The sequence below is a fragment of the Cricetulus griseus genome, chromosome 4 (assembly GCF_003668045.3).
Source record: "Cricetulus griseus strain 17A/GY chromosome 4, alternate assembly CriGri-PICRH-1.0, whole genome shotgun sequence".
Taxonomy (NCBI): domain Eukaryota; kingdom Metazoa; phylum Chordata; class Mammalia; order Rodentia; family Cricetidae; genus Cricetulus; species Cricetulus griseus.
The window spans coordinates 86,180,550-86,203,319 of record NC_048597.1 but is presented as its reverse complement, the minus strand read 5'-3'; the positions used below and the strand labels follow the sequence as shown (position 1 = coordinate 86,203,319).

General features: G+C 43.0%; 1 protein-coding gene across 6 annotated transcripts in view; it reads right to left on the bottom strand.

The window, feature by feature from the left end:
• Fry (FRY microtubule binding protein) overlaps window positions 1-22,770 on the bottom strand; it is a 378,278-nt gene that overhangs the window by 98,810 nt on the left and 256,698 nt on the right. For all 6 annotated transcript variants that reach the window (XM_035443188.1, XM_035443189.1, XM_035443184.1 and 3 more), the window contains 6 exons: window positions 21,187-21,358; window positions 19,371-19,503; window positions 15,950-16,057; window positions 6,967-7,225; window positions 4,408-4,590; window positions 2,621-2,707 (listed from right to left, as the gene is read on the bottom strand). In XM_035443188.1, the coding sequence (XP_035299079.1) occupies window positions 2,621-2,707; window positions 4,408-4,590; window positions 6,967-7,225; window positions 15,950-16,057; window positions 19,371-19,503; window positions 21,187-21,358 (942 nt within the window). The remainder of the gene's footprint in view (window positions 1-2,620; window positions 2,708-4,407; window positions 4,591-6,966; window positions 7,226-15,949; window positions 16,058-19,370; window positions 19,504-21,186; window positions 21,359-22,770) is intronic.

Sequence of the window (22,770 nt, the reverse complement as noted above, 5' to 3'; positions counted from 1 at the left end):
GGCACTCGTTCTGTAGACCAGGCTGGTCTCAAAACTCACAGAGATCCCCCTACCTCTGCCTCCCTAATGCTGGAATTAAAGGCTTGTGCCACCACCGCCCAGCTTATTGGTGGTTTTGAGACATGGTCTCACTAGGTAGCTCTTGTTGGCTTGTAACTTGCTATGTAAACCAGGCTGGCCTTGAGCTCAGAGAGCTCTGCCTGCCTCTGCCTCCCAAGTTCTGGGAACAATGGCACATACGCCACACCCAGCTACAGTCATACTTTTAAGTTTGATGTCATATAACACAGTATATGAGTACGTAGAAACTGTTCAACAAACATTTGTGTGACAGTATATATACATTTAGTTAATTTAAACTTGACCACAAATTTGTATTTTTTTTAATTTATTTTTATTTTTTGTATATGAATGTTATGCCTGCATGCATGTGTGTGGGCCATATCTGTGCCTGGTGCCTGTGGAGGGCAATGGATTTCTAGGCACAAGAGTGACAGATAGTTGTGAGTCACCAGGTGGATGCCGAGAACCCAAAATCTGGTCTTCTTGAAGAGCAAGTGTTATTAATCACTGAACCATCTCTCCAGTTCCAGATTTAAAACCCTGAAGAACTATTTGTGTGTGGATTCATAAATGCATGTTTGGTCCTGTGATTTGTTTGTGTGGATGTGTGGATGGTGTTTTCCAGCTTTATTTAGAATGAAGCACTTTCCTGCGATTTGGAGAAACATCGAACACTTCTTTTAGGAAGGGCATTCTCCTGGTGACTTTTGAGAGGAGATTACCCACTATCATAGGAGATTACCTATGCTATCATGTTAATATATTTCAAAATTTCCTTGAAGAATAATATATGTATGTACTGATAAGTTCTTATATTTTATTCTCTTTCAAGTATCCACATCAACATTCAGGCAGTGACAATATTAAATTTATTTATTTTTATTATATGTGCATTGGTGTCTTGCCATGGGTGTCAGGTCCCCTGGAACTAAAATAACTGATAGTTGTGAGCTGCCATGTGGGTGATGGGAATTGAACCCAGGTTCTCTGGAAGAGCACTTAGTGCTCTTATCCACTGAGCCATCTCTCCAGCCCAGGGCAATACCAATTTTTAAATGACATATTTATTGTTCCAAGTGGGGGAAGCCTGACTCTGTTAATTAGGTCTTTGTAAAGTGACAAATCTGTTGGGGCCATGAGCTCCCCTGGGTAAATGTTACAGATCTGGCCTTCATATGTTAAATTACTGGCCTGGAGGGGGTGGAACTGGACCTTTAGAATCAGCACCCTGCCTAAAACCTGTGTTGTGCGGAAATCACTGAATCCAGACTGCCTGCCTCCTTCATTTGTGACTAAGCAATTGTAACTGATCTCTCCTAATACTGTTTTGTGAATCGAATGAGATAATGGATGTAGAAACACATCGCTGGCATTCCCTTCTCTTCCCAAGTGCAGGATGCTGACCTGGTGATTCCGGCTTAAGATCTGATTCTAGCAAATACAGAAGGCAATCATGCAAATAAAAATAATAGCTATCTACAGAAAAGGAGAAATGCATGTATAAGAATTACAGTAACTATTCTGTCTCATATTCGAACAACTGTAACGTAAGAGAATGTATGCATCTTTACTCTGGTTGTTCTGGTCTGCAGTGCCTGGCTGATGGTTTTAGTGATTATCATGATTATTATTGCCCAAAAAATATCACTTTATATTCAGTGTCAGGGAAGGCTGTGAAAGCTTACAGATTCCCTCCCACAGTGTAGGCATTTGCATGTATGGCAGGCATCTTGCTGGCCTTGAGTTATGTGTGTTCTCCAGTCACCCCTAGAATCCCCTGCCTATCTGTGGAGCTGAAAGGGACTCAGGCTCACGTGCTGTACTTTTCTGTTTTGAAAGATGGTTATCTGAAGTCTGCTTTGATTTTCCTTCTGCTTGCTCAGGGCATTGAAAGCCGCCATTGTGTATTTCCAAAGAAGACAGTGTTTGTGTCAGACTGAGCTCTGCTGGAATCTGAGCCCAAACAAGGGCACAGGTGGACTCCTCTGTGGGACTGTGAGTATCCATCCCCCATAGCAAATTGCTTTCTGTTTGTTTGGCAACGGGAGGATGCCAAATGCCTTTTGTGCAAGAAATAAGTGGTGTGCCCCTGAGCCCTTTCCCTCTTAATATTTTTGAGTTTTAATAATTGTGAGGGCCAAAGGTAATAAAAAAGAAACCATCTAGTAAGCTATCAAGTAACACATAAGCAGAATTTACATATTGAGACTACCGTAATACAAAATGTTAAGTACAAAATTAAAGATTAAATATTAAAGACAGTAATTAGAAGCAAGTTAATTTTCTTTAAGAATCTAGAGGGCTTTTTCTTGAAATTGAACTTTTCCAAAAATATTAACTGTATTTCTAAGGCTCAAATTTTGTTTGGAATTATTTTCTGACGTGTCCTGTGCAATTATCTGAAAAGTGAATTTTGTTTTCCTAGGTATCTGTGCCTCAGATTATTAATCTGCTGAGAGTCTTATGCTTACACAGCTAGTTTTTTGGCTCATTTAGAGATAGGCTCAGAACGCACATCTGGGACAGAGACAGCATTTGGGACCCCATGGTTACTTACCGAATCTGAAACGGCTACATGAATGAAACTTTCAAGAATGGAAGAACTTAGTTGATCCATGACATCAATCATTGGCCTGTCGTCATCCTGTACAAAGGAGGAGTTGGTCGGTCACACCCCATGGGAAATTCGTCCTTTCCTCCCACCCGCAGGCTTCAGGCCAGGACATGGAGCAGAGCAGCCTGCCAGATAGCGATAAAGGTTTTCTCACAGAGATGTGAGTGTCACGAAACGGAAGGCAGGGACGAAAACCCTTTCAATTTCCAGGGCATGATAATTAAAGCTCTGGTTTCAAAGATTCACACATACTCGAGAATCTGAATACCAGTGTTAGTCAGAGGCAGGCATTCATGCCTCTGTGATAAAAGCTTAAGGAACATAAAGCTTGCAGGATCATGCCTTGCTGGAACACTAAAATGCTCCTTATTCTAGGTCACTGGCTCACCAGGCTAACTGATAATGTGGGCTGTGGGTTTGTCCCAAAGAAAACACACTACAGACAGACCCCACATCCTGTGCTTCTCATAGACTGAGCAATTGTGCCTCTTATCTTGGGAGGACATGTTTTCCCATCATCATCGACATTAAGCTGTTTGGTTTGGCACCATGACGTTTTAAAGAAGATGTATGGCTTTCCCTAGTTTATTCTCTAATGTATATGTAGCATCCTCTTGATTAGATGTATGGTGAACACTGAGAAAAATGACCCCTGTCTAAATTAATCTTCAAATTCTTAGTAAAGTAGGATCATTTAGTAAATTAGAAATGGTCTCCTCAGTCACTGTCAGAATATACAATTTGCCGCTAGTAGATTAAGACATGTTATCATGCCCAGGAAATTGCAACAATATGGTCGCATAATGACAATAGCAGTTGGTATTCCAGTGTGGATGGGGAAAGTCTGATACAGCTCCACCCCTAGATGGAGAGCTAAGGGCAGTTGATGCCTGCTGAGAAAGAGGAGAGTTAGTCTTCTCCATGGACACTCCTCTAATGGCTTATCTGATCCTAAGTGGTCAGCCCTGAACACAAGTCTGTGTGAGCAACACTAAATCGAACTCAGCAGGTTGTGTTTATACATAATACATATGCAACAATAATAGTTAAAGAAGAGATAATGAAATTTCGGGGGGCATGGAAGGAGCTGAAGGGGAAAGAGTGTTGTGTGGAAATCATATAAATACAGTATGAAATGCTCAGAAAAAGTTTTTTTTTAAAAAAAAAAAAAAGAAAGAAAGAAAGAAAAAGGAGCCTATTACAGGGGGCTGCAGAGATGGCTCAGTAGAGAGGACCAGGGTTCAGTTCCCAGCACCCACAGGGCAGTTTACAACTGTCTACAACTCCAGTTCCAGCAGGTTTAACGACTTTTGGCTTGCAAGGTTCCTGCAAGCACATGGTACGCATAGATGCAGGGAAAACACTCATACACATAAAATAACAATAAAGAAAACCTTAAAACCCAACTAACATGATTTTTAAAAGAATTCTATTATAGCCTGGCTATGGTGGCATGCCATTAATCCCAGAATTGAGGAGGCTGAGGCAGACAGAGCTCCATTAGTTCAAGGCCTGCTGGGTCCACAGAGTTCCAGACCCTGTCTCAAAACAAAATAAAGCAAAAAAAGAAAAAAAAAAAAAAAGCAAGCCACTACCTAATTAAAATGACAACAATGTATCAATGAAGTCTTGATGCTTCACATACAGGAGATAGTAATGTGTTATTTCCAATTTTTAATCCAAAGCGGTTGAAAGGGATGATGAGGAGACTTCCAGAGAACACACCATACCTCAGGCTGACCCAGGGCAAGGAAGAGAGCTCGGATTTCCTTGAGTATCAACACTGACAGTTTGCGCGTGGCCACCTGGAAGCTACAGAGCAAGACAAGAGCAAAGCCTTCGACAGCATGGAGAACACTGCAGTGGAGGCCTCGTTCCGACTGCATCCTGTGGCTGGAGCCGTTGGGAATGAGCTGCCATGCAAGAAAACATCCCAAGTTTAGCAAAATAACAAGGGAAGGTACACAGCTTTCCCCGCACAGTTGACTTCGCAATGTTAAAATAAATTCTAACAGCTTTGAGACAGTTTGTGAATTACTATTCATGAAATATCCCAATTCCCTTTTTGCTTTTCAGATCAATAGGTGCTTTGTGATGACACCGGCCATCTGTTATCTCTGATGAGAAATGACTGTCAAAGGCTGTTCATGGTGAAGAAATGAATACTGCTTCTGGCCACACCATTTGGGATTATGCAATCAAAGCAGTTTAATTTGTTTTCACTGAAGTTTTTTTTTTTTTTTTTACGGACGAAAGATACAATTAAGTTGGATTTTCAAAGATTTTTATATGTATTGGGGTTACTGCTATATGTGTACTGGGAATATTGAACCTAGGGCATCCTATATGCTAGGCAAGTGCTCTACTCCCTGTGACAGCTCAAGCCCAAAGCTGGTGTTTTTTAGAAGGGAATTTAGGTTCTCTTAGGGAGGAGGGTATTTGTATTTATTTTTAAAAACTTTAAAAGTATTTGTATTAGTTTTTAATTGCATGTATGTGGGGGTATGTGCATTTGAGTGCAGGTCCAAAAGAAGACATCAGACCTTCTGGAACTGCTACTAACAGGCAATTGTGAGCCACTTGATAGGGTATTTAACTTGGGTCCTTTGGGAAAACAGGGTACACATTTAACTGCTGAGCTACCTCTCTCGTTCCCTTTTATCTGCTTATTTGAGACAGGGTCTCACTAAGCAGTTTAGACTAGTTTAGAATTTATAATCCTCCTACCTCTGCCTCCCAAGGGTTGGGATTACAAGTGTGAGCCATCATGCTAATTTACATTTTCCCTGGGAGGAATCTAATCTAAACTTTGCATGTTTACGTGGCTGGTTCTGGAAATTCCCAGGCTGCAATCACATGACCCTCAAGCAACTAATGCACTAGGGCCCTTGCCACCTTCCTGTTTTTGTTTGTTTGTTTGTTTTGTTTTTTGTTTTGTTTTCTCGAGGCAGGGTTTCTCTGTGTAGCTTTAGAGCCAGTCCTGAAACTAGTTCTTGTAGACCAGGCTGGTCTGGAATTTACAGAGATTCACCTGCCTCTGCCTCCCGAGTGCTGGGATTAAAGGTGTGTGCCACCACTACCGCCCAGCCTTGGTTTCCTTTTTTTTTTTTTTTTTTTTTTTTTCAAGACAGGGTTTCTCTGTGTAGCTTTGGAGCCTGTCCTGTCACTCGCTCTAGAGACCAGGCTGGCCTCGAACTCACAGAGACCCTCCTGCCTCTGCCTCCCAAGTGCTGGGATTAAAGGTGTGTGCCACCAACGCCTGGCCTTGGTTTCCTTTTCAAAGCATTCAGATTCCTGTTCTTCAGCCAGTTGTCTTTTGTGCCTGTAGCACTAAGGGACCTGAATGCCATCCTCACTGTTCACTGGATACTGCTATGCTTCTAGAGTCTACACAGGCCTCTGGGCCATGCAGAACCGTGTGGCACTGAGAACATGTCCTTCTCCGTACACTTTTCAGATTGCTGGCATCCATTTTGCCATTCATTGTCAAGAAACCTAAGACTTCGTTTTCATCTCCATGGATACAGGAGGAAGTGATAAATACATTGCTAACTAGGAACCTGGTAGACAGCTAACTGTGGGATCTATCCTTATTTGTCTGGATGCCCACAGCCCTGTCCAGCTCTCCATCCTCCAGTCATTTGTCCTTAGTTTTCAGTTATGTGTATGTGTGTGTCCACAAGATTGTGGGTGCTCATTTAGGCCAGAGGTATTGAATCCCCTGGAGTCGGAGTTACAGGAAGTTTCGGGCCATCTGACACGGGTCCTGGGAATTGAACTTCACTGCTCCGAAAGAGCAGTATACACGCCTGCAAGCCAGAAGGGGGCACCAGATCTCATTACAGATGTGGTTGCTGGGAATTGAACAAAGCACCTCTGGAAGTGCTCTTAACCTCTAAGCCATCTATCTTTCCAGCAGTATGCACTCTTAATCTCTGAGCCATCTCTCCAGTACACTGACCATTTGTTCTTAGAAACAAATGTGCGATCATAATTCTTTGAGGGAAAAAAGCCCCCAAAGCAATTTCTACTTCTTACATACTCTTTGTTGGAGTTAACAAGTCCAACCTTATGACAGATTATAACCTGAGGTCTTGGTCACAATGTGGCTGGCAGAAGAACTAAGGGTTAGCAGGCAGTTCGTAGGTAATAGGAAGAACTCTGAAGGTTCCCTAAGCTGCGTGTGTGTGTGTGTGTGTGTGTGTGTGTGTGTGTGTGTGTGTGTGTGTGTGCGCGCGCGCGCGTGTTACATAAAAGTGTGCATATAAGTAGGGTGACTGCGGAATCACCTCTGAGTTCCTGATTTTGTTGGCTTGTTCATAGACTCTCCCCTGTGTTTGTATGACCAGTTTCCACTGGGTGAGCAACTGCAGAAGCAACTTTAGGGAGGAATCCAGGAGGGTGTGATGCATGTCGTTTACTTCCCGGAGCAGGAAGTTAGTAAAACCGAAGAGGACATCTTCCCGCCAGTCGCAGAAGTCAACCAGCAGTCCCTGAAGAGAGTTCTGCGCAATGTGCCGCAGTTCATCGTCCATGTGAATGGAGAGCCTGTGGAGAAAAAGGGAACGAGACCATCGACTTCAGTTTTCTTCTAGGTGGAGGAAAGGATATGCAATTCTCTATTTCTACCTGTGGCTGAAAGCAAGTCTCCCTTAAATCTTAATACGAGGCCTAAATGAATACTTTTTAAAAAAGTTTAACTTCACTTCATTTAAAGAGTTTCAAAAGTAGCAAGGCCATGGTGGCACAGGCCTTTAATTCTAGCGTACGGGAGGCAGAGACAGGCAGATCTCTGTGAGTTCAAGGCCAGCCTGGTGGAGAGAATGAGTTCCAGGATAGGCTCCAAAGCTACAGAGAAACCCTGTCTCTGAAAAAAAAAAAAAGTTTCAAAAGTATTGGTCCCCTGGAGCCTCTGTGAGCCACTCCCGATATTACTATCTTAAAAAGATTCTATTGTTATTGTTAGTATTTGTATTATTTGGGACCGGATCTCACTGTATAGCTTGGTCTAGCCTGGAACTCACCATGTAGACCAGGTAGGCTCTTAGAGATCCTCCTGTCTCTGCCTCCTGAATACTGAGATTAAAGGCATGCACCACCATGCTTGGCTTCATTTTTATTTTATGTACATGAGTGTTCTGTCTGCATGCATTATGTGTGTGTATGGCACATGCAGAGACCAGAGAAGGGCACTGGATCCTTTGGAACTAGAGTTACAGATAGTTGTCAGCTGCCACGTGGGTGTCAGGTATTGACCCCAGGTCCTCTAGAAGAGCAACAGGTGTTTTTAACCACTGAGCTATCTCTCCAGCCCTTCTCTAAATAGTTTCAAGTTATCTTTGTTGTTCATGGTTTGAACTCATTAACTTGTAAAAAGGAAAAAAAGAAAAAAGAAAAAGCACCCACTGAGTCCTTTTTGTTGTTTTTTGGTTTTTGATTTTTTTGAGACAGTGTTTCTCTGTGTAGCCCTGGCTGTCCTAGAACTCCATCTGTAGACCAGTCTGGCCTTGAACTCAGAGAGATCTGCCTACTGAGTGTGCCACGACCCAGCCTTTTTCTTGTTTTAAGTTTATGATTTTAATTTATTACATTTATAGCTCTTTATTTCCTAAGACATTTGTGAGCACAATCTTCTTCCACAGATATCAAATCACATTTTAAGGAAGTCTAATATTGTAACAATTGGGAATTAGCATTAAATGAGAAAGTGCTAATCAATGGTAAAGATACTGGATTGAATTGCATCACATAAAACTCATGTGTTGACTCTTCCTCTTTATAAAGCAAACCTTATTTGGAATCAGGGCCACTGCAGAAATAATTATGTAAGTAGGTGATAAAAATAAAAATAAAATAAAAAGTAATTACATAGGGCCATAGAAGGAATAGGCTGGGACCCAAATCTAGTAGGACTGTCAATCCCTGCAAGAGGACTGGAGATAGACAAATGCCAGGACAGTGTGATGTGACGGTAGAACAATGGTCATGGTGATGCTTCCACAAGCCAGGCAATGCCAAAGATCACCAGGAAGCCACCAGATGTAAGATGAGAGGCCCTGAGCACTCTTTCCCAGTGCTCACCAGGAAACAACACTACCTACACCTTGGTTTGGAACTTTCAGTCTCCAGACCATCAGCTGCTCTCTTTAGAAGTACCCAGCTTGTGGCACATTCTTGCAACTGCTGCAGCACAGTAGCCCAGTTTTGGAACCAGGTATCACCAAGAGGGAGAACTGTGTTACACTGTGCTCAGAGGAAGCCATTGAACATCAATACCTTGAGTTTTCTCAATGACATTAATTCAGTCCCCATCTACCACGAGCTCACAAACAACCTGCAATATGGAATCTGTCTTAACTTCAAGTCCATAGTGCAAGATCATTTTAAAGGCCCCAGGAGCTATTCTGAGTGGCCATGCCTCTTGAAATGATGTTATTTCCATGTTTCACCAAAAGAGTAGGTCTTGAATACTAAGCAAACGCGTGCAATTGATCCTGCCCCCATTTTCCAATAGCATCTGATGCAGTAGCTAAGAGACAACAGAGAGAGAGAGTTAAAAAGAATCAATCTGGTTGGGCGGTGGTGGCGCACACCTTTAATCCCAGAGCTCAGGAGACAGACAGGCAGATCTCTGTGAGTTCAAGGCCAGCCTGGTCTACAAAGTGGGTTTCAGGACAGGCAGGACTGTTGCATAGAGAAACCCTGTCTCACCCTCCCTGTCCCCCAAAAGCAAAAAGAATCAATCTGTGAAGAAGTCTGATTTGACTTGAAGACTCAAGGAAGATTTTCTAAGAAATAGATCTGGTTTTGGGTGGGGGTTAACAGTTTTAGGTACATGTGTAATACAATAAGTAAAACACCAAATAAATGCACCAAAAATGGGATAAAACATCTCCTCAGGGACTTAGCCAGGAAACAGACCAAAAGAAACCAACATTGCAACATGATTGGGGCCATCCCTCCAGGCAGATGGCATCAGGAGCACAGGCGGGTCTGGTACTGGTCCAGTGGCTCAGGTAAGCAAGCCGACAAGAACATGATTGCCACAGGCCATGAGTGCCAAGGCAAGATGCCCTGGGGCTCTATCTGCAGGGACCTAGAGCAAGTAATTGGCATGAGTCCTCAGGGCACACGCTTCTTACACAAGGGTGTAGCCAAATCAATAAAGCTTCGCTGAGGGGTGGGACGTCCTAAACAAAGCTGACCTTTGGTTATCACATCAGACAATTGACTCTCAGCACAGACCTCCTGACCAAGGCAAGCTCCAGATGTTCATCAATTAGCTAAGTGTTTGTACCAGTTGGGTTATTTGGGTGTGTTTCAAATAGATGAACCATAAGCTGAAGAAAAAGATTGCTTCTGTGGGCAGAAACACTCCCACCTAAATTATGAAGGAATAAATAAAATATTATTAGGCAGAGGCAAGAAAGCAGTGGCCTGGCAACACCATCATGGGCTGCAAAGTACCTGGAAGGCCGAGGGGTGGGCTGCTGGGCGGCTCTAGTTTAGCAGAAGTCATGGATGTTTGTCTAGGGGGAGCATCACAGAGACGACTTCCATCTATTTGTTGTGTGTTGAACTACATGTCAGTCCAGACAGTTACTGGGGCAACACACAGAGTTGGAACTTACTCTTTTCCTGCTGCACTTTTCACAACCCTGCATGCTTACAAATGAAAGAGGAGGAAGAGCTTAAACACTTCAGGGACCACAGAAGGTTGCTGAAGTACGTGTCATTCATTACCTCAGTTACATCCCCTAATAAATAAAAACACTAGATAGAAGACACTTTTCTGTTTTTACACAGAAACGCTGTGCTCAGTCTCAGGAAAGTTCTGTAAATGTAAGCTACCAGATCTTTAAAAAAAAAAAATGATGTGTGTAGGAGCTTTCACTACATGTGTATCTGTGGATCTAGTGCCTGCAGAGGCCAGAAGAGGGCACTGGATCCTATGGAACTGGAGTTACAGAGCACGGTGAGCTGTCGAGTAGGGGATGGGAACTGAACTTAGGTCCCCTAGAAAAGCAGCCAGGCCCTGTTTTAATTTCCTAACACACAGTCCACAGTCTCCTTGTCTACAATCAGGAAACATACACAACAGTGTATAAGTGTATATATATATATATTCATATATATATTCATATATATAATATATATATATATATATATATTATATATAATCAGTGAGCAGTGAGCTTCCTGTGTGTAAATGCTATGCTATGTGATATTTGTGCATTGTTTAATTCTCATAACACTATGAGGTGGGTATCACACTAATGAAGTCAAATTTTTGCAGGGAGAGTAAACATTGAATATCAAATCCCTAGTGCACATAAGGAAGGAGAATGTGACATATGATAGCCATCTTGGACAGTCAGGTACACTGTCTTTTTTTTTTTTTTCTTGTCGTCTAAGGAAGGAGTAGGACACACATCTGGGAGGTGAGTGAGAGAGAGAGAGAAAAAAAAAAAACGGGGAGAAGTAAGTTTCAGCCTTGTATGCGGAGATTCCTTGTGGGTACCCCTCCAAAAGATGGAGGCAGGCTCTATCCTTGTGGGTACCCTGCCAGCCAACCCAGGCAGGCTCCGTCTGAGACAGACATGTAGAACCACTTGGGGTTTGACCATGATACCAGAACACTCTCACAGCCTCCAGGAAGTCCATGGGGTAAGATTTCTCAGACTCAGCCATTATTAATCGGCAAAACAATACATATGAGGTCAGAAATTTAGTAGCTTGGAGAAGGAGGCTTGCCAGCCTCATTCCACACACCACTGTCTGTCTGTGGTTTGTGTGTCTGCAGTATTTAGCTGTACCCGGAAGTGCTGGTGTGGTAGGCCTGTAGCAGCCCTGTGGGATACATCCTTGAAAGCCTTACTGGGAACTGAACTGGTAAGGGATGGGAGCCTGAAAGAATACTGGTCTTGCTTTTCCAATTATGAAAGAAACCAAATATTCTGGTAAAAATGCATTGTGTGAGTGTGAAGCACCCTCCTCTGGCCAGGCTGTCTATACTGCATCAAGTCAGTTTAACACGACCCGGATTGGACTGGGGTGCAGAGTGATGGCAGACTTCCTGTGTGGCAACCGGCATGCACGTTTCTTGTGAGGGGACCGCTCCAACTTTATCTCTCGACCTCTGAGGGACATCTGAAGGTCCTCATTTTCTCAGGGCACAGAGGACCCAGTGTACAGGTCACAGGCTCTTTACACCCCCGCCCCCAGAACACTCTCTGGCTTTCCCTTTGAAGTTTATTTAAAAAAAATCTTCACAAGCTTCCAATACAGTCTGTTTTCTTGAATGTTCAAGAATATTTATTCTGTCCTTTTCCCCTCTAAAGAACAGTACTCATGGCTTTGGGCTTTATAAGAATGTACACAATAATAAACAGGATGCTATAAATAGCCCAGACATTCCAGCTATGTCTAACAATTCCCTCCCCTTGAGTCTGGCACCATGGTCTGCAGATTCCAGCATCACCGGATTAGGCTGTCAAGGTGATTTCAGAGGTTAAGAGTCTTCTACAGAGACCCGTAGCAAAGCGGTGCTAGACGCTCCATGTTATCTAAAAAGCCTGGCATTTCAAAAGGCGTCTGTGTAGGCAATTACCAGCTACATCTCTGAATAAAGCCAATCCCCTCCACCCTTAACTGATAACTGGCTCTTTCCCACAGACTCTCTTGACTAACCAAGGGTGCAGACGCCTCAGGGTTATTTAGCCCTCTCAAAAGTCCTGAGAGACAAGCAGAGTCCTTCCAAACTTACCACATTTTTACTAAGGGACAAAGAGTATGTTGGGGGTTTAAATAATTTGTCTGGCTCACACAGATAGTAAGACAGCAATCAGGGATACCAAGCTCAAACTTTTGAGAAAATTCTGCCACCCTTCCATTCTTCCCATCCGTCTCTCAGACAGCAGCACCTTGATCCCTGGTGGTCCACATGACTATCTGTAGTGGCCTTAGCTACTGATTCCTCAGGGTCCTGATCCCCGATCCCCTGGTCCCCTGAGCCTCTCCCCACCCCGCTATGCTCTGCCACAAAAATACTGACTTCTGGTTGTCAGCCTCTCTACTGTTATCCTCAGAAAACTGGCAGGTGACTCCTTGTGTTTCTGGGCCATTGTGGAGTTTGTCCCGAGATTTTCTTTGTTCTTAGTCCCTGCTCTCATCCCAGGAGAGTATTTGAGTGGATGACCCTCGAGGGATCCCAATCCTCACTCTTCTCCTCCCCTGAATCAGTGTGTTTTGTTCCTTATGGGTCTCTTCAGAACTGGAAGCTAATCTCAATTCATGCCCACTTCCCCCTCTTTGCCTCTTTGCCTGCTTGCTGGGCCTTAGGCTGTTAATTGTTTAAGCCTTATACAATTTTGGAGGGACTGGGGATTAAACTCAGATCCTCGAACATGCAAGACAAACTCTTTATAATGTATTTTGTCCACAGCCTGTGTCCTTCTTAAAGTACCTCCTAAGCATGGAATAGAAAGGAGAAGAATACATGGGTTGCAGCTTGTTAACACAAACAACATGCAGGCTATGGTGACAAACACATACGAGTTAGAAGGGAAGACTGCAGAGGACACCAGTACTACGAGAGTGGCTTTGAAAGTCAAGGATCTTCAGGGGCCGTCACAGTCGGCATCATCCCTGGAGCCATGGGAAGAGGGTGGCAAGGGAGGTAGGTGATAAAGCCATTGCATGAAAGCCAGAGGGCCCTCTCTGTCATACACGGCTAGCTTGAGCCCATTTGTTGAGGCCCTCTGGCTCTCATGCAGTTGGTGGCCTGGAAAAAGTTGAACTGTGCATAACCAAGGTTGCTCCCTTCTCTAGCCTGAAAACCTCGTCCTATCAGAATCTAAATAAATAAATTGAACATCCTCAGGTTTTGGGGGTTCACCTAGGGGTTTAGGCACTAATATTTTTTCTCTTTCCTAGGCTTTTCTTTCTGCCACCATTATCAGATTAACATGCCTCAATTGACATTTAAATATTTACATTTATGAGGACTGGGATGTGGCTTAATGGCTAAGAGTTCTGGCTGCTCTTCCAGAGGACCTGGTTTGATTCTGAGCACCCACATGACTGGAAGTGTATAGATGTTGATTGTGCATCTCGTGAATGCCTGGTGAGTTCAGATAAGGATATCAGATCTCCTGGAACTGGAGCTACAGACAGCTGTGAGATGCCAGGTGCATGCTGGGTACTGAACCAGACTCCTCTCAAGAGTGTAGTCAGTACTCTCTCTCTCTCTCTCTCTCTCTCTCTCTGGTTGTTTTTGAGACAAGGTTTCTCTGTGTAGCTTTGGAGGCTGTCCTGGAACTAGCTCTTATAGACCAGGCTGGTCTCGTACTCACAGAGATCCACCTGCCTCTGTCTCCCGAGTGCTGGGATTAAAGGCATGCACCACCACCACCCGGCGTGTAGTAGTCAGTACTCTTAACTGAACAGGTCTAACTTAACATCAGTGCAGCCATGAGGGGCTGCAGCCTAACAATACTGGGACTAGGCCTCACCCTTACAATAACCAGGAAAAAACCACAGACTGTACCCTGAGGGGGACCAATCAGAACTGAGACAAGCAAGTATTAGATGCTCCAGAACATTAAGGATAGCTTACATAACTTGTATATAGGTTGCCAATTTCCTTGCAGCAATGCCAGTACCAATCCTGTCTGGCAGGACTTGTGTAGCTCCACTCCTGCCTAATCAGGATTTCAGCCCCCATCTGGATCTGGAATTCCCCTATCTGCCCCATCCTTTACTCCTTAAAAACCATGCCTCAACTGAGCTCCCTATTCTCCCTAATCCAACCACTGTGTCACTTGCTAGGAGCAGATGGAGAGCCTAAACTTGAGCTTGCAATAAAGGCCCTTTGCATTTGTATTCAAACTCAGACTCCTGGCGGTCTCTGGGCTATGGAGGAACTCTTGACTCCTGCATAACATTAACCACGGAGCTTATCTCTCCAATCCAAATCAAATCATTTTTAAAATTACATTTGTTGTGTATAAAGCGTGTGTGTATGTGTGTGTGCGCACTCACTTGTGTGGGTCCATATATGATATGGTGTGTGTGTAAAGGTCAGAGGACAGGAGTCAGGGGTCAGTTCTTTCCTCCCACCATGTACACCCTGAGGACTGAACTCAGATTGTCAAGAACCTTCACCCTCTGGGCCATCTTGTTAGCCCCCCAAATGGCTTATTAGTGGTGTCACCTGATGCTAAAGTTCTCTCTCTCTGGGCATGTGCCTATACTCTTTCGTTATTGGTTTACCTAACTCTTTTTTTCCCCCCAATCCAGTGATTATTCTTATTCTCCCACCTATTCCCTGAATCCTAGTGATAATGATGCTGCCTTATATGTTGATTTTCTGATTTTTTTAAATGAAAGACTCGTTTTGTCAACTGGAGTTTCAGATTACAGGAGGTGACAAAGCATCCGAAACTCTTACTTAAAGCCAACAGTTTTTAGGTTATAGTTGGGCTCTGTAGCCATGTGGAGGATGGAAAGAATGGCAAGTGCCATTTTTGGTAGCGTTAGGAAAACTACTGTTAGATTTAAAATGACTGTCTTTTGACCTCATCAGAGAGTCTAGGAACCTCAAACTGAGGGACAGACCCCAGCTGAGCTCTCACAGTGAGACCACACCCTCTTCTTTACCTTTCTGAACTCCATCTTTCTCAGAGGGCCTCTCAAATTCACCTTTTATTTCTCTGACTTCCTTTGCCTACAGTTGACCCCTCTACCCAATGAAGCCAAGGGCCTATTCTGTGATAATCTTTTATGCAGACCCATGCGTGGGTATTAGTTACCTCGTGTATTTCTGCATTTATTTTAAACCTCTTGAGCATGGGGGAAAAAAAGTAAATTAAAGAGGTACAAGCCGGATCTATGGATCTATGGTCCAGGCCTGTAGGCCCAGTTACTCAGGAAGCTGAGGCAGGAAGGCTGTAATTGAAGACCAGCCTGGTGACAGTGAGACCCTGTCTCAAAACAGAGTAGAGAGAGTCGGGGATATATCTCAGTAGCAGAGAACCAACCTAGCACAAGTGGGTCCCTAGGTTCAAGCCCTTTTATTAACTTCCTCCCTCGAAAAAACAAAAACAAAAACAAAACTAAGTTCTTTATTCCTGTGCACACATAAGACCCAGGACAATACCTTATTAAGTAAATCTTTATCAACATAAAGTAATCATTGCACTCTATTTTTTGAACAATGACAAAAGATTAAAATCAATGGTTTGATTAACATTCAAGACTGTTCTCACCCACCTGGCCAGCAAGTCGATGAGTTCAAGTTTGGACATGCCATCAGGCAGCAGCCGGGGAATTGCAGCAACACAGGTCCTGAAGAGATCTATTTTTGGCTTTCTTTCACCCCTAGAGTTTGAGGACAAAATTGAAGCAAGTCAAAAGATTATGAAAATTTAAAAAAATACAAAAATGAGTAAGTATGTGAACAAAAACTAGTGTCTAATGCAGATCTTCTAAGCACACCTGCTACTGGCCTCACGTCATTATCAGATGCTATCAAAGCTTCATTAGGGCCAATGAGCTTATAAAAAGTTAGATGAAGGGCCAGAGAGATAGCTCAGTGGTTAGAGCACTGGTGGTCCTTACAGAGGACCCAGGTTTCATTCCCAGCACCCACATCTGTGACTCCAGTTTCAGGGGACCAAATGCCCTCTTCTGATATCTGTAGGCATCAAGAACACTTCATCACAAGATGGCTATTCAGTAGGATTTCACAGGGACTCATCCCCATGGGCTGCTTTCCAACACCTGAATCACAAAACAGCCTCAATGTAGCAGCAAAGCGATGAGCATCATGGCTATGTCTGGTAAATGAATGTTTTGCTGGTGTGGTAGTTTGAACGTAATTGGCCTCTATAAGTTCATAGGCAGTGGCATGCAAAGGAGGTGTGGCTTGTTGGAGTAAGTGTGTCACTGTGGAGGTGGGGCTTTAAGGTCGCTTATACTAAAGCCACACCCGGTGTCCCAGATCACTACCTGGTACCCTCGGATCAAGTTGTAGAACTCAGTTTCTTCTCCAGCACCATATCTGCCTGCATGCCACCATGTCCCACCATGATGACAATGGACTGAAGCTCTGAATGGCAAGTCACCCAAATAAATGTTTTCCTTTATAAGAGTTGCCTTGGTCATGGCATCTCTTCACGGCAATAGAAACTATAACTAAGACAGCCAACAAGACATCTGGAAACTTCTCCCCCTGATGAGTTATGCTTCCATTAAGTGTTTTCAATTAAGTCTTTTATATTGATATATATTATAGTTTGCTTTCTGTTGCTATGTTAAACATCATAACCAAGATCGACTTAGAGAGGAAAGTGTTTATTTCATCTTACACTTCAGGTAATAACCCATCACTGAGGAAGTCTGGGCAAGACCTCAAGGCAGGAACTGAAGCAAAGACTACAGAGGAATACTGCTTCCTGACTTGCTCCACAGAGCCTGCCCAGCTACCTTTCTTAAACAGCACAGGCCCACCTGCCTAGGAGGGGTCAAGAATGTGCCCCACAAACAAGGCCACAGGACAATCTGATGGAGGCGATTCTTTAAGGGACTTCTCTCATTCTAGTTAGTTTCAAGTGGACAAAAATTACTCTCTGTGTGTTCCAAGTGACCAAAGCAACAATCTGTCACAACATACATAAATCTGATGATTTAGTCTTCTGAGTTAAATATAAATTTGGTGCCAAATTAACCCAGTTGTAGAACACAGACTCAAGAATGAAAACACAAAAGGGCACAGATGTAATCATTCTGAGACAGTACCCAGCTGTCCTCAGAACAAAAATGCAACAAGCAGAATCCATTCTCTATGTTGAGTCACCACTGTCAAGCAGCAGACTTACTCCTTGACATTATCTGTAACAATGCTTTTGTAGCTTAAGTATGTTAAGAATGAATACAGGGTAGGGGCAGGAGAGGCTGGAGAGGTGATCCAGAGGTCAAGAGTGTGTGTTGCTTTTGCAGAGGATCCAGGTTCAATTGCCAGCACCCATATCAGGTGGCTGCAGGTGTCTGAAACTTCAATTCTAGGGGATATGATCCCCCTCTTCTGGTCTCAAATGGCACTGCACTTATGCACTCATTGCCTGCACGTGCATGTACACACACACAATGAAAACAAATGAATATAGGGCTGGGATACATCCCAGTGCTCAGTATCCTTACTAAGCATGCGTAAGGCCCTAAGTTGCACCCTAGCACTGCAAAGAAAACACCAACGACTACAGTAAAGTCAAGCCTGTGGATATCCCCCCACAGAGGGAAAATCAAACACTGTGTTTTGGACAGCCATGGATTATTTCCTGTCCTTTTCCAGGGACCTTCTGCAAGATCTGCATGAAGACTGCAGGGGGGAGGACAGTGCACTGTGGCTTCCAACCAGACAGAGAGGCCGGCATGCGACACCTCAGTAGCTGCAGTTACACCCTAATGACGGCTCCTCCTTCGTCATCTGCAGCAGTGACGTGTCCATGCAGTGCCCCTAGCCTGCTCACCAGATATTTTCAACAGCTGGCATCTTTTTGTTACCTGTTGGAAGGCAGATGACCCTGTCTAGTCTAAAGTGTAAGGAGAACTCTGCCATACTTTTTCAACTGATAAAGCAAGCCTAGATTAGAAATGAAATGGATACATGGTTTCTTTTTTTTTTTTACTAAAATAGGCTCTGGTCTAAGGGATTTTAGGGGAAGCATGTGAACGTCCCTCAAAGGGACATAATTTTTTAAAAAGGAAATTTATTAGCAGATGTTAAAATTTTTTATTAGTTATTTTATTTGTTTATTTTGGTTTTTCAAGACAGGGTTGTTCTGTGCAGACTTGGCTGTCCTGGAACTCACACCATCAGCCAGGGTGAACTAAAACTCACAGAGATCCACCTGCCTCTGCCTCCTGAGTGCTGGGATTAAAAGTGTGCACCACCATTGTCCAGTTTTTTACTTTTTTTAAAATGTGGCACAAACAAAATGAGGAATGGAGATTAAGCGAAACACTGTGTGCCACCCTGCTCAGAGCCAGGGAACATGGTGGATCAGCCTCAAACACTACATCAGTTCAGGTGACTCTTCCCATTACCCTCTGCTCCTAAGTGTTTGTATGGTTCCCTGAAATTTCCCGTAAAAAAAGGAAGGAAGAAAGGAAGAAAAGAAACGAATTATTTTCCACTTAAGAATCTGTCTTAGAATTTTTTATCATGAAGAAAATTCTTAGCCTTATTTGGGGCTTTCAAACTGGTTTTGTTTAAAGAAAGGAGAACTTTACAAAAAGTTGAAGCACCAGTTAAAACAAGTCAAATGGCTGCCATGGGAGAGCACATCTTTAGTCCCAGAACTCAGGAGGCAGAGGTGGAAGAATGTCCATTTGAGACCAGCCTGGCCTATATGGTGAATACAGGTCATCTGGGGCTACATAGTGAGACCCTGTCTCAAACACACGAAATGCATGACCTTTTATGGATCAGTAATGAGCCGTGAGCCTCATTTCCTAACTTGCTGGCTTAAAGGTACCCAAGATATGAACAAAATAGGCCAGCCTCAGCTTTGAACTGGCATTCAGGCAAATATGGTCAATACCTATGTCTTACTACACTTAGAACTGGAGTCAAATAGGAGAAGAGAAGAATGTCCGCTTGGGTCCCCCAGCTCATCATGCCTGTACTCACGTGATCATGTCTTCTGGCTCTTTGTTTAGCATCTGGACATTGGTCAGCATCATACACCGTCCCACTTCCTTATCAAGGTGTCTTAGGATGTTGCCTACAGCTTTGCGGACTTGAGAATAATACAATGACATTCCTGAAAAACACAAGTTAGTCACACTTTTAAACTAAATATCAAAGAATCATACCCTGGCCCAACCAAGCTCCACAGTATTACCTCTTCAAGAAGGGTCCTCTGTGCCTGGGATTTTTTGAGCAGAAGGGCTGAGGGTGGCTCCATTGCTGTCTGCCTAACCCCTAGTGCACTAGCAAGCACTTTGCACGTGTTCACCAAGTAACTGTTTCAACTTACTTAACAAGAGTTGTAATATTTCTTTTTTGTTTTTGTTTTATTTTTCTGAGACAGGTTTCTCTGTGCCCTAACTGAACCAGAACTATCTCTGTAGACCAGGCTGGCCTCGAATTCACAGAGGTCCACCTGCCTCTGCCTCCCAAATGCTGGGATTAAAGGCATGCACCACCATTGCCTGACTTGAGTTGCAATACTTTTTAAGTGATTTGTTTATTTGTATTTTATTTGTGTGAGTGCTTTTGTTTGCCCGCGCGCTTGCATGTATGTGTGTGTGTGTGTGTGTGTGTGTGTGTGTGTGCACTACATGTGTGCAGTACTCATGCAGGCCAGAAGAGGGCATTGGATCCTGCGGATTATAGTTACAGATAGCTGTGAGCTGCCATGTGGGTGCTGGGAGCTCACGATGGGTCCTCTGCAAGAGCAGCCAGTGCTCTTAACTAGTGAGGCAACTCTCTGGTCTTCCTAATTTTAATAATTCAATGAGAAACATTTTCCACAAAAGTTAAAGTAATTCACTTTGCTTTTGAATTTTTAAGCTTCTGATTAACAAGAAAACCCAGCAGCATTAGTGATTACATGAGTAAGTGATAGTTCTCATTTGGGGCTAAGAGTTTAATAATTGCATATTGTTCTCTGAAATACAGATGCAGATTCCTGTAAAATAAACAAATTGACTTCTCTTATAAACTTTAAAGTGAGGGAAATGTATTGCTCCCATTGTATGTGATGTGAGTGTTTTTATAGTTAGGAGACAACATACACACACACACACACACACACACACACACACACACACACACCTTCCAATTGCCATTTCTCATGTATGGAGAATTTCAAACTCATTGAGCATAATAAAACTAATGTGAGAGTTAAGAGTTCTGCACATGTTTCTCTCTTGTCTTTGGAATTTAGGAACTATTTAGCACAGTTTATAATAGTTTCTAAATTTGAGTACTTAAAAAAGGGAATCAACAAGTACAAAATAAATCACCTCTTTGGATTCAGGAAGATATAACACAGAGAGAAAAATTATCCTGACGTATTTGTGGGAATTGGCATGCTTACAATACAAATTAGACCAACGTTACTTAAAAGAAAAAAGAAAGAAAGAAATTTTCTTTTAAAAAAATGAATGAATTAACAAATTATAAATAAGATTATTTGCCTGAACACACAGATATGTTGGAAACTTACTGTACAATCTAGATAACCAATAACCAATACTAGATCTTTACAGGGAATCAGATGAAAGGTCAACGTTTACATGGCAAAATATTTACCAGGAAGTCCTAAAGAGTTTAAAGGGCTCCAAGTCCGGAACCCAGCAGGAATTCGTCAACACAACAGTGCAGGAATGTCTCACCAGCTACTTGGCACAGATCTGGTGTTTTTTATTTTATTTTTTCTGAATTCCTCTCACCTCTATCGAGGACCTGACAGTGATATCCAGGGCTCCATCATACTCACCTATCATTTTGGCTTCCTCTTCAGTTAGCGTCTTACTCAAATACGTTTTCTTTACTCTCAGGGTGTTTCCGGATGGGAGCACAGCTCCTGTGACCGGCATGGGTGGTTCTCCATCCTTCTGTTGTAAGCTATCAGCAATCACTAAGAATGCCCGCAAACCAATGTTCATTCTCTGTAAGAGACACAAGCAAAGAGCTAGTTATCTAGAGGAATCTGACAGGACTTATCGTGAGGAAACAGCCAGGAAGATGTTCACCAAATTCAGAGCGCATGTTTGAAATGGGAACACATCTGTTAAAGAGATGCATGTGTGGAGGGGGACCATCAAAGAGATGTGTACTCATCCCTTGAACAGCTAAGGTAAACTGAGTCACACAACAGAATCAAACACGTCACAGAGAGGAACACCATAGGTTTTAATTCAAAGATGGTATGAAGAGATTGGGTCCCAAAATGAACCACAAAATAATTATCTCTGATTGTTTTATTTATCTTTGAGATAAATAAATCACTGTGTGGCCTTGGCTGGCCTAGAATTCATTATGTAGGTCAGGCTGGCCTCAACTCCCAGAAATCCACCTGCTTCTGCCTCCCAGGTGCGGAGATTAAAGGTGTGTGCCATCACACCCAGCCAACATCTATTATTGGTCTCTGATTATAAAGGCCAGCAAGTTTGAGATAAATTTTAAAACCTGAAGGTTATGAAATGAAGACGGGGGGGGGGGGGGGGTTCCTTCTGAACACTGTGAATATGTGTTGCTTTTATTGGTTGATGAATAAAGCTTCTTTGGCCTATGGCAGGGCAGAGTATAGCTAGGTGGAAAAGCCAAACTGAATTCTGGGAGAAAGAAGGCAGAGTCCAGGGAGACACCAGCCAACCACCAAAGAAGCAAGACATGTAGAAAATGAGGTAACACCATGGCCACATGGCAATGCACAGATGAATAGGAATGGGTTAATTTAAATTGTAAGAGCTAGCTAGTAATAAGGCAGAGCCATCAGCCAAACAATTAAAATTAATGTTAAACCTCTGAGTGATTATTTTATAAGCGGCTATGGGACTGGGTGGACAGGACACAGAAAAGCCTCCGGCTACAATCACCTATGAAAACACAAGGGTATGTGAAAAGCAATGCCATTTCTAACATTCAGCTAAGCCACAAAGATGGTTCAAGGGAGGGCTCAGCACCTGTTCTCTGTGTCACATTCTCAATGGAATAGTATAAAGATCCCACTGCTCTAGATTCCTCCAAGCACACATGGTATCTCATCATCATGTTTATCTTACATTTCCCTAGTGACCCCTACAATGATCATCTTTTCACAGGCTTACTGGCTGCTTCCATCTCCCTTTGATGAAGAGGCTACTGATGGTTCTCACTTTAAAAGTGTGTTGTTTATTTTCTTACTGACTTAGGAACTCTTATATATTCCGGAAAGAAGTACTTTGTAGAGATGTGAAATTATTTTCTCCCATGCTTTGAGTCTCTACTGAATGGCTCATCACCATGCAAACTTGAAATCATATACTCAGTTTATTAACTTTCTGTGATTCATGACTTTTGTGTTTAGACAGATTTGCTC